The sequence below is a fragment of the Lates calcarifer genome, unplaced genomic scaffold (assembly GCF_001640805.2).
Source record: "Lates calcarifer isolate ASB-BC8 unplaced genomic scaffold, TLL_Latcal_v3 _unitig_5266_quiver_761, whole genome shotgun sequence".
In the NCBI taxonomy this organism is placed as follows: domain Eukaryota; kingdom Metazoa; phylum Chordata; class Actinopteri; family Centropomidae; genus Lates; species Lates calcarifer.
The window spans coordinates 51,597-64,333 of record NW_026117409.1 but is presented as its reverse complement, the minus strand read 5'-3'; the positions used below and the strand labels follow the sequence as shown (position 1 = coordinate 64,333).

General features: G+C 37.7%; 1 protein-coding gene and 1 long non-coding RNA gene across 26 annotated transcripts in view; both read right to left on the bottom strand.

The window, feature by feature from the left end:
- Nucleotides 1-3,629, bottom strand: part of LOC127140870 (golgin subfamily A member 6-like protein 1) — a 46,838-nt gene extending 43,209 nt beyond the window's left edge. For all 25 annotated transcript variants that reach the window (XM_051068790.1, XM_051068802.1, XM_051068791.1 and 22 more), the window contains exons 1-3: nt 3,531-3,629; nt 2,869-2,907; nt 913-969 (exon numbers count right to left, since the gene is read on the bottom strand). In XM_051068790.1, the coding sequence (XP_050924747.1) occupies nt 913-969; nt 2,869-2,907; nt 3,531-3,547 (113 nt within the window). In that variant the 5' untranslated portion in view covers nt 3,548-3,629. The remainder of the gene's footprint in view (nt 1-912; nt 970-2,868; nt 2,908-3,530) is intronic.
- Nucleotides 3,630-8,841: 5,212 nt separating this feature from the next.
- Nucleotides 8,842-11,110, bottom strand: LOC108874242 (uncharacterized). The gene is made up of 8 exons (XR_001959644.2): nt 11,061-11,110; nt 10,817-10,888; nt 10,621-10,668; nt 10,311-10,358; nt 10,057-10,237; nt 9,829-9,929; nt 9,667-9,744; nt 8,842-9,560 (listed from the first exon to the last, which is right to left on the bottom strand). It is a non-coding gene; the product is annotated as an uncharacterized LOC108874242 (long non-coding RNA).
- Nucleotides 11,111-12,737: the final 1,627 nt, after the last annotated feature.

Here is a 12,737-nt window from a genome sequence, read left to right as displayed (position 1 = left end):
CTCCAAAGTTCAGATGTATAGGTAAACTATTTCTCCAATCTCTTGTCCAATAGGGAACAATAAACAGCAAAGACACATACAAAATAAACTGCAAAGTTTAGAGTCAGTCATAATAGATTATCAGAACCTTACTAAGATCCTGTATACACTTTTACTAAAAATGGAAAGTTTTTTCTTTGCATTTTAAAGAATTTCCACACTCACACAATAACACTGAAATGATCTTCATGCACACTGATCTGCAAAAACAATTGAAAATGCACTTCTGTGCATGCCAGGTCACTACCACAGGAGTGTGTGTAAAAATTGTTTTTGACCACATCCACAAGTTACTGAGATGATGACCTGACCTGAATAACTGGGAGGCCACACCCCCACAAAACCACACACAAAAGGACACAACAGCTACAATATATTAGACTGTAGCAACCAAAGAGAAAACAGGCACAATGTAGTTAACCACTATGCACAAATGTTGCCAACTTACACCTAAGCAGCAACCAACTTGTAACCCAACAAATGTTGAGTGTAATTGACCACAACACACCACACATAGTCACACTCCACCACTGACCCAAAACAACTATAGAAAACACCTTTAAAAATAAATCCATAAACATAAAGACAAAAAGAACAAGAGAGAAAATCAATGACTACAGAAGACACAAAGTCAGAACACAACAACAACACAAAATAAAATAAAATCCACAGGCTGACAGGTCAGTTATACGCACACCAGTAAGGCACTCTGAACCGAACTGAATTGAACTGTCTCCTGTTTGTATTAGAGTGAGCTCTCCTGTCTCTCCATACAAACAAAAATAAGAGAAAGTGTGGAATTAAATGTGCATTTAAAAGAAACTGCCAAAGCAAACTGGAATTAGCAATGTCAGCTGTGTGCATGTTCACTACCTGTCTCTGAATTGAAAGAATTTTTCCCCTTCTTCCTCTTTTTGTTTCACAGCCGATCTGTGGAGTAAAAATGCAGCTTAATGTTACTGCTGAACACATAATGAAGCGACAATTGAATTAAAGTTTGAACAAGATGAAAGATACTGAACAAATGAATTGTACACATGATAAGGCTCCTCTGAGTCATAAACTTTCATTAAGTATTTTATAAAACACAAAGACACTCGGGAAATTAAAAATAAAACAAACAAGTACATGGGATGAGGTTTCATTTTTCCTTTTGAGTACCCTCAGCACTCACACTGATCATCTGTTCACTCTCACTACTTTCTTTTGATTGAAGTAATCATGGAAGACTCATTTACTCTGGAGCTCATGACTGGAAATGGCAACAGTCTTTTGCATGAGGCTCCACAAAGTTGATTTCACATTTCATGTCCTTTTTCTCTGAGTTAATATTTTCTCTGTCCCCTCTCTTCAGTTTTGTTCTTTTTTTGTCTCTCTCTTCTTCTCCTGTCACTTTCTGTAGGTATTTCTGTCGGATCAGTGAGGTCTGATCTGTATTAGTCTTTATGCCATCACTGTTATTACTATTAGAACTCATTATTGGTTTTATAGCTATCATTATTATTATTAACATTATTTACATCTCAACATGGAATCTGTATTATGCCATGTTCTCTTTCTTATTCCCCCATTCCCCTATCCTGGCCCCGTCAGTAAAAAATAACTATAGGTCTATATCAAATCTACCATTTTCAGGAATGATCATTGAAAAGGTTGTTTTTCAGCAACTTAATGTTCTCTTGGTGCAAAACAATTTCTTTAATGCTTTTCAGTGTAGATTTTGACCACACTACAACACTGAAACTGCACCTGTTAAAAGTTCTGAATGACACTGGTCTGAGCAGTGATACATCAAAAATCTCAGTTCCAGTATTATTATACACTGCGCACTCTGGACACACAAACAGACTGAAAAACCAGGTTTTTCTCAACTACAGAATTTAACCATCTCCTCTTTCTAGAAATGCCATCATTGGACCTGTACAAAACTTATTTAATATCGTGCCATGCCATTGATTTGTCACTTTAATCCACTCATTATATGTAATATTTGTACACCAACCACACACATCATGCAGCTGTTTGCCATTTGCCTGTAGCCATTCAACATCTGTCCACTGTTCCTCATGCTGCACACTTTCTGCTGAGTGGTTTTGCTCCCTCGCTAGTTATAGCTATATTAATCTTGTATCTGTTAATTGTATTGTGGAGTCGAGCAGGCAACTCCAGCAGCAACTAACAAGATAGACTGACAATACACACTGCCACCCAGAGAGGATTCGTTTCCAAGCAATCAGCTCCTATCAACAAGGCAAATTTTGGATAGGCAGTGCACTGGTAATGTAGTAAATGGTCCCACAACCCCCGAGCCTTACATTAAAATACATTATATCTTTTGCATCAGTATTGACAAGAAAAATAATTCTATTAAAATGGAGGTTGCCAGCCCACACCATAGTCTCATTTTAGTCCTTTACTGCATAGGAAGTACATTTGTTTATTGTAGTTTGGGATGAACTGATTGTTGAGCAGAGAAAAGTATTGGCACCATTTGGCACCAGGCAACATTTCAGGATTTCCCAATGTGCATGGAAGAAAGCCACTGTGCAGATATTTACTGTAAAGTTCTGACAAACAGCTGTACTCCCACTCCCATTTTTGTAGTATCCCCTAACATCGGTCTAATGTGTGTTGACTGATGAGTTAAATAATAATAGGTATAAAATGGTTGATGAAAAATGACGTGAATCCAGGAACATGAAAGTGAACCACTGTGATTACCAATTTTGTGCAACATTATTTAATGGTTGATTATGAAAGTAATAGAAAATTTATTTTCCAAAAATGTCATATGGTTTATCAGAGTAACTAAGTAATTCAGCTACATACCTTGCTGCCTCTGTCTGACCACCATCATCATTTTGTGAACTGTGAAACACAAAAAATCAGTTAAATTAGTTTAAACACAGTAAAGTGTAATTAATACCAACTCTCTACTTCTGCTCCTGTGGCAGCATCAACATTATCATCAACATAATATAATTAATAACATTTTAAATCAACCTAAGTAATAATACAAAATCTGTAACTTACGTTCAAATACAAGCCTTTACATTAGAATAGTCCTATACATATGAAGTCTGCCATTGTTCTTAGTCCAACAGTTTTAAGACACTGTCATCAAACACAAGGTGTTTTAAAGTCAGAGCAACTAAACCAAAGGTGACAGAGTGAAAACAGATTCTGTGTGAATCCAACATGTTGAACCAAACATTTGCTCATGATGTTTCTCCCCCAAGTTATTATTAACAATTTAAGGTCCATCAGATCTCACAGAGAGAGAGCCATCATACTCACTCAACAAACACTAAACAAGCTGCTTTTATTTCTGTCTTTTCCTCTTTCATCAAGATCTGAAATTTAACTGTGTATACAGAATATAAATGTAAATCTCCTGGTATTATTTCACTACATTTAGCATTCTTCATTTTACACTATGGACTATTAGAAATGAGAAAATGTGTGGAAGTGCAAAATTATTGTCTTCTCACCTGATAAAATTCCCCATGTTGCAGTTCCTCTTCTCTCTTGTCCAAGATTAAAAAGCTCAGTCAGTCTGACAGCAGAGGGAATGATACAGTCAACAGAGAGAACACAAATAAATGCACTGTGACTGCTGCTCATTGGCTCTTTGACTTTTTTCTTCACCTGAACTAGCTGGGCCTGTTTTTACAATGGGTGACACATACATCATAGCGACGGAGTTTGGCACTGCACGCTGTGGATATTCTTACACTGTGACGTCAAAAGAGAAACAAACTGACTCCACTCCAAAATACTGGGAGAAGAAGTTTGGACTGGAGATTCAAAGACCCCAGAACCTGCATTCTGCTCTGTATGATGAAGACTTTCTCCTGTTTGGTTATGAATCTAAAACTGCATGTATCAAAATGCATAGAGAGAAAGTAACAAAACACTAGATGGCCCTCCATGGCACAATGAGTAAAAATGATCAACATGCTTAAATGAAAGACCAGACCAAGACAGAGACCCGCTCTAACAGGGTCTTTGTGACATCAACATGGCGTTTCAGCATGAGAAAGTGTGTCAACCATTAAATGACCTGTAATATGATGCCTATCAAGTGAAGAAACAATCACTAAAAAAGTCTCAGCCTCAGACAGAAAAGTTAATGATTGATGATCTGTATAACTGGTAAATTCACTGGTGACAGTTAAACTTACATGAGAAGACGCTAACAGGATGTTCAGTTCCCCCCCTTTCCCCTTCCTGTTGGAGGACAGCCCCCTCATTTCACTTGCATCCACCTGTATCTTCAGAGTTTTCTCAAAATCAGAAGCTGCAAGGTCAGGAGCCAAACCAATCAGTCTTTACATATGTGGAAGCAGCTTCATGGTGGGACGACCAGATAAATGGAGTGCTTTTAAACAAAACGTTTGTCAGTGGAGACACCACTGTAAATAGCACAGCACACCTAAGCATAGGACTGTTCAACTTTGTCAACCTCCACCCCACCCCACCCACCAGCACACACTTGTATATATTGTTCCCGTTAGATTAGGTATGGTGTGTCATCATAATAATTGGAATGATCAAATAAATATAAATATTTTGCTGATCTGTTTAATAATGTACAAAAGTGCCAAATTGTACGCTGCAGAAGTCAAAATCCTAACTAAACTAACTAACTAACTATTGATAGGATAATTTGGTTGTAGTCATTCATTTAATCATTAATCAAGGTTCCACATTTTAGGTAGAATACTTTATGTGACTGAATTAGTGAAGTTAGTTAGTGAAATTAGTTTCTTTACATATTTCATGTTGGAGTTGGAGCTAGTAAATATTGTACAGTTACTTTTACTCAAATTACTGCAACACAGCAAAGACAGAAGATGTGGATGAGGAAGTGAGGAAATGGTGTGTACAACCGCTGAACTGATTAAGGTCAAAGGAGGGTGAGTTTGCTGCACTTATCCGGCCTCTGACAGTATCAAGGGGACCAATCACAGTTGTTGCAGTCTGTGTTGCTGTAATGTGTAGTTACATTTCTGGGTAGGTGCCAGCCTGCAGTGTGGGGTCTGCAGCCATGCAGTACCTAATTAATGGCATTAATTCTACACAGAAATATAAAAAATAAAAAAAAAACAGAAATATAAAATGGCCTTTAGTCTGTGCAAGTTGCACAGATTTCACCCTGGCCTATAACCCTTCCAAGACAGGTCACTGTTGCTTTAGTGAGCTCACACTTTGCTAGGTTTAAACCATGTAAAACCCACTAAACCTTGCCTGGAGCAGTAAATATACTATACACAACGAGGCCAAAACATGATCCCCTGGTTCAGACAGACAGGTTTCAGTTTTACGATTAAAAAAAAGGATCAAGGATCAACCAACATACATACACTTTAATGTTTGATGAGAATGTTCAAAGGCTCCTTTAGACTCAGGATGGTATGCTCTGGACAGCTGATGTTTAACTGTAAGCTGGTGCGAAAGATATGAAATTACTCCCCTGGTTAGTTTGCACTATGTTTACGATGCCAAAGGTAGTCATGAATCTAGTCAGAACTTTCTGCACTGCCTTGGTTGTAACTGAGTGTAAGGGAAAAGCTGCAGGATAGACTGTATTTGTACACAATACTGTCAGTATGTACTTACTTCCAGCCTTTCTTTTTGGCAGTGTACCTACATAATCAAGTAACAGATATTCAAACAGTTTCTGAACCATTGGAGTTGTGTTCAGGGGAGCTGGCTTAATCTGTTGGTTGGGCTTTCCAATTAGCTGATGTAGGTGTTGCATGTTTAACAGTACAGTTGAGAGTTTTCTTAACCCCTAGATGACCTACAGCTCCATCATGTGATGTGCTCAACACAAGCTCTTTAAACTTTAAGGTCACCTGTACTACATTGTGTACTTGAACACTGTTCACTACACAAGCTCACTTCCTAAATAACAAGGCATCCTTATGAAAATGGACAGAGGAAACACTCAAAACGCTGAACTCAGTTTCTGGACAGACCAACTCAATAAGTGTCTCAGTGTATGATCTGAAGGCAGTGATGGCAACAGAATAGAAAACAACTGGAACTACTGAGACACCTCTGACTTCTCTGACCTTTCAGTTCAGAAATACCTAACTAAGCACTCACACACACATACGCTCATTCTGTAACCAAAATAATATACTGTGAAGTCTTTTAAGCAAAAATAAAAATGATGCAGGTTTGAGTAATGGCTTGGGAGCATGGTATCCTGAAATCACAACTTGTCAGTACCATAACCCAAACATCTACTCTCAGATTTCTGCTCTCAGTCTTGGATCTGTCTCATTCACTCCACTACTAAGGATTTGCTCTTTGTAAAACAGCAAGCTGTAACCATATGGAGAACAATGTAGTTGAGAGGGCAGAGGCATGTCAGAAAAGCAATGCTCAACAAAAAAGGCAAAATACTAGCTAGAAATTGTGCACATATTCCTTTACTGAACTTTGTCTTAAAAGTTACACATTTGAAATGCATTAAATGATTCTGTGCACTTATGTGACACTGGGGTTAAAGTTACTTTTGCAACACTGGCATCAGAACAGGTGGAGCTACAAGACTTTTTGTTCCTCCACTTTCAGGTTTAATAATAATGGAATGTCTATGACAGGTGGAGGGTTGGAGATATGTGCACATCACAGAGATCACAACAATCAACACTGCTGATGTTCTGGCAGCAGCACCAATCCAAATGAATGACCATGTGGCTCCATTATGAGTGAACTCTACAAACCTCATCCAAGTACACTTTAGCAATATGCTGCTAACTTATGTGTTGATTGTTCCTAGCTGCTGTGTTTATTGTTTTTTTCAGCTTTGTTTTTATCTTTTTATTGTTATTTTTAATCTCAGAGTTATCTTTTAATGTTCTTTTTTAATATTATTCTTAAAGCACTGACTGCTGGTGAGAAACAACATTTAATTTTTCCATGTAAGCAAGTACTTAGCACAAAGACAAATAAAGAAATCTTGAATCTTGAATGACCAATTGTAATTTATCATGCTTTGCTTTAGATTTTCTTCAACCATATCATTTACTGAAACACTCAAGTATTTTGTCCTATGGTCAAGACATTGCTGAGTGTAGGCTATATGACAGTGAAAACGAAAATTAAAGTCAGGAGATAGAGATCACAAATGCATCAAGAAACTGAAAAATCTTCATATCAGTGACAGTGGAATGTGTGATAAAACACTGTGGTTGTTTCCTCTTCCAAACCTCATTGATCCCACGGACAAATTTCTCTTTTATTTTACAGGTTGTTCTCTGGAAATTGGAAACTACTGTTTAAAATGGGGACATTTATGTGAGGCCAGTCACTTTGTGCAAATGTTTCCTCAATTCATATCAATGTTGCATTTTAGATTTAATTGTCTGCTGTTGTTATTCAGTTTAATTCAGTTTTATTAATATAGTGCTGAATCACAACAGAAGTCATCTCAGGTCACTTTTCATATAGAGCAGGTCTAGACTGTCCTCTTTGGATTATTATATTTACAGAGAGAGACCCAACATGAGCAGCACTAGGCGACAGTGGAGAGGAAAAACTTCCTTTTAAGAGGCAGAAACCTTGAGAACTAGACTCAACTGTTGTTTCCATTAAATGTCAAGCTGCCTCTATTAAAAATGTCTGAATGAGCTGTGATCAGCTTCTGTTTGCACTGCAGTCATGGACGTACAGCCAACTGTCAATGCTTTACTGTGATACCGTAGAAAATTTGAAAAGATGAGAATCTGAAGTTCTGTAGCCTCGTTAATGATCTACTGACCAGTGCAGTGATTTTACTTAATTTTTTAATAATTGTCAACATGTTTCAGAAAATTAAATAAGTTGGCTTCACTGATATGGATTGAAGAAAGAGGTGACATGCACAAAGTGAAGGCTTCACATCCTCATATTCTTGTTATCACAAAAGCCCTAATAAAAGAGAAACTTGTCAATGAGAACAATGTGGTTTGGAAGAGAAAGTATGTTATCACACATACCACTGTCATTGGCATGACGATCATTCAGTCCACTGTGCCACATGACCGACACTCAGCCATGACTGCAGGACAAAATATTTGAGTGTTTCAGCATTGAAAAGGGACTGGACAAACAAGTCTATGGCACCATTCCACAACCTTTCTCTGAGGAGTCTGAACTGTGACAAGAATTCAGGATACTGTTATTCATTTTCATCAGGGCTGTTATCACCGAGCATCACTGGAACAACTACAAGACCTGCTGTCTGATCAGACCAGAAATGTCTTCCTGCAACATCACTGCCCAGAATCAGCATGACACCATCAATAGACAGAGCAGGGTGCACACTCAGTACCACTTCACTGTCAAACAACTGTGCAAGAAAAACACAGATGACCATACCAAGCCCAGGGATAAACTATTCCTGCAGGATGATGAGCTCAACAGGTGTCCTGGAACAACAACAACAAAAAAAAGTCAAAACTTACCTTCCATTGTCCCACAACAAGGAAATTTAGGACAACTTGCATAGGCAACAATTACTTCCTTCATTCAGCACCAGACAAAACAAAGAAATTCATGGAAAGAGTTCCTAAACTTAGTGTGTTAGCTTCTCAGTCAAGTGCGAGAAAGGAATCTGTGTACCTGATGTCAGCACTGAGCTTCACAGAACAACTACGATGGCTGGAGTCTCTTAGACTCGTGTTTTATGTATTTCTTACTATTTCTGTTATTACTTTTATAACAGTTTTTTATTATTTTTATAGCTATCATTACCATCATTATTTCCATCTGTACGTGGAATCTGTGTTATGCCATGTTCTTTTTCCTGCTCCATATGAAAAGTGCCTTGAGATAACTTTTGTTGTGATTTGGTGCTATATAAATAAAAACTGACTTGACTTATTAAATAAGTTATGTATCATAGACTCTAATAAGATAGTTGTATTTCCCCAGTGAGGGCCTCAATGAGCCACAGACACCTATAATACCTTTACTGTTTTTAATGCATTTTGAAAAGCAAATTTTAGATGTAGTAGTAGCTTAAGTAGAACAGTAGCTGTGATAAGTCATATGACAAAAGTAATTTTCCAAAAGTCTACTTAACTATAATTACAAAAATTAAACAATTTATAAATACATAATCAGCAGTGACATATAAATTGCACTGATAAGCTTTTAAATAATCAAAGTTAGTTAACTTCGATTAATCTGGCACACTCACACACATGAAACCAAGAAGTCAAAGAAAACCTTGCATGAAAACCTTTGATGATAGAATTGATGATGTTTGATCCCTGACAAACACTCAGGTTTTCTCATCATTGCTGACTTCATTGTCTCCTCTTCATGATCTAAACAGACTTGATGTTTCGTGGGAAAATGTCCCAGGCGTCCATCCCAGGAACATGATTCTCCCAGTCCGGCTGAAGAGGAGGATTGTTTAAAGCCATCAAACAACCCAACCAGTAGCATTCAGAGGCCAGAAGTCTGAAGTTCTCCATCACATCTTGGGAGTACTGAGCTTCATCATCAAGGAAAGGACTCTGTATGAGAGACATGGTTCAACATGTTACATGTTCAGTCCATTTTATCCACAGATGAAGCTGTGAACTGTTTGGTTTCCAAAGCTGTAAAGTATAACACACCTACCTGAAGAAGATCTTCTTTCCTGCTGTGGTACAGATTCATCTGAAGACTGTGAATTGTTAACTGTCTGAACTCTTTGACCTGGAACACAGGAAAATGCTGCTTACACAAGTACAGTAGCAGATTTTATGGTCCAGTTTTAGACAGTAGACTTCAGTCCAGTACCTTCTGAGGTGTTAGTCCACTGCTGTTCTCAATCAGTCCAAACACTTCATCTATCTGCTTCTTCTTTCTCTCATTTCTTCTGCTGCATCTTTAAACATTTTCTGTAATTATCAGTTGGATTTTAGTCAGAAAAACAAACACAGGAACAGTAAGTTGATTTCAGTTTAACTTTGAACAGGAGTTGAAGAAGTAAACTACAGAGTAACATCTCTTCAGCCTGTACTGTACCTGAGTCAGATCTCTGGTAAACTCTCTGCTCACAGCATTAGATTTCAGATGATCTTTGATTTTAGGCCACTGCAGCAGTTTCAGTTTGTTATACATCTCTGTCAGTTTGGTTTTACTGACTGGGTTGTTCATGCTCTCAGTGTCTCCTGTCTTTATTGAAAGAGCCAAGTCAGGTGCAACTCTAAACAAAGAAAGATACAATGAGATTGTGGGGAATTTGAATTCATAGTTTCAGCTCTTTGTATGTACAGTACCTGTCTTTGAATGATTTCAGCTCCTTTTCCTTTTGTTTCAGAGCAGATCTGTGGAGGAAAAATTCAGAGTGTGAAAAAGCTTCATGTTGTTACTGAACACATGATGAAGCATCAACTGAACTAAAGTTAGCATCAATGGTTTAACACACTGAATCAGCAGGTTAGTTATTTACAGTGTATTACAGGGCTGTTGTGTTGGATTGCTTTGTATTGTACAGGTCTGACTGTGTCCACACTCTGTGTTCAAGCTTCAGGAAATTTAAAGTCTGTTTCACGTCTCATTAAAAGTTCACTTCAGAAAAATACTGACCTTGCCTCATGAAGTTTCTCTTTGTAAAATGTTTCCATCTCAGTCAAACTGTGTTAAAACATCATCAGTTGTTAGTCTGATTAAAACACTTCACAGCACAGATTCATCATAAAATCACTGATTCTGTCAAGACTCATTGGATGGCTGATTTTTTAAATTTAAAAGGCCCATTAATCCATTACTTTTTGAAACAAACCTTTCTTTGTGTTCACATTCCTGCCGTTCACATTGTTGGCAGCTGGATTTAACATCATCTTCTCTTTTCAGTCTTTGGAGGTAAAGAAGTTTATTATAGTTTGCGATGAGCTAATTGTCCAACAGAGAAAAGTACCGGGAACATTTAACAGGTTATGTTTCCCACTGAATCCCACTGTTCAATAGATATTTCCTGTGCAGCTCTGACAGAAATTCACAATTTCAGCTCTTTGTATGTACAGTACCTGTCTTTGACTGATTTCAGTTCTTCATCTTTCTGTTTCAGAGCAGATCTGTGGAGGAAAAATTGCAGAGTGTGAAAAAGCTTCATGTTGTTACTGAACACATGAAGAAGCATCAACTGAACTAAAGTTAGCATCAATGGTTTAACACACTGAATCAGCAGGTTAGTTATTTACAGTGTATTACAGGGCTGTTGTGTTGGATTGCTTTGTATTGTACAGGTCTGACTGTGTCCACACTCTGTGTTCAAGCTTCAGTAAATTTAAAGTCTGTTTCACGTCTCATTAAAAGTTCACTTCAGAAAAATACTGACCTTGCCTCCATGAAGTTTCTCTTTGTAAAATCTTTCCATCTCAGTCATTCTGTGTTAAAAACATCATCAGTTGTTAGTCTGGATTAAAATACTTCATAGCACAGATTCATTATTAGAAGTGAACAACTTACAAGTTGATCTATTTTTGCCATGTCAAAAATTGAATGCATAGTTTCAGCTCTTTGTATGTACAGTACCTGTTTTTGACTGATTTCAGTTCTTCCTCTTTTTGTTTCAGAGAAGATCTGTGGAGGAAAAATGCAGAGTGTGAAAAGTTCCTATTGAACACATACTAAGGTATCAACTGAACTACCACATCATGTTCATTGTACTGAGGCTTACGGATGTGTACTGTTCTAAGTTAGATCTTGCCATCAGCCATTAGCTCATATTATCTGTGTTGTACCATCCAAGTTCATCAAACTCTGCTTTGCTGTAGTAGAAACTTTCCACAGAAGACATGCAGCATGGTCCACACTCAGTCACCACACAGGAGTTGATAATACATTGATGTCCACTTTAAAAATGAGCTTGATGTCTTGCTAACTGGCAGCTAACTAGCAGTTAGTGAACTATCTAGTTTGGTGTACTACTGTGGAATTTTACTGCTAGCATGTTATTGGCTAGCGTAGCAACCACAGCAGTTTGCCAATCAGCTCAGCAAGTAGCCAGTATGTCACCAAGCTTCCACTATCAACTATTTTGTGAGGACGTGTGAATCACTGGTGCGATCATACACTTAACCTAAGGTTTTCTTGCTACTGACTTGAAATATCCTATAGAGTAGTGATACTCATTGCATGGCTCAAGGGTCTCATGCACCTCACAAAGATGTCATTTGTTGCCGGCATGGCAGCAACATTATCCATCCGAGATGGGATTCTAGACTACAAATGCAAGACCTTCATGTCTCCCTAAGGTGTTGCAGTTGTGGTGGCCCTTTGGAGCGCCATAATGACAGGAGTGCTCTTAGTTTGAGGATGTATCTCCAAAAATCAGGGAAGCAAATGGAGTTTTTAAAAATGACACAGTATAAGCATGCAGTGTTATCATGTTTATATGGACTTTAAGTAAATTCCTAAATATTGGCTGAATTTAAGGGCAGAAACTGTCACCAATGTGGGAGCACTGTTCAATTGTATAGTAGCATTGTTAGTTTGACTACTGGTGGGTGGCAAGCTAGCTAACATAAACAAGAACATGTCTCAATGAAAGTTAACCTCAGAAAAATACTGACCTTGCCTCATGAATTTTTTTTTCCATTTCAGCAAAACTGTGTTAGAAAACATCATTACTGGTTAGTCTGGTTCAAACACTTCAGAGCACAGATTCACTGTTAAAATGGATGACTTCCAAAATGACTGCT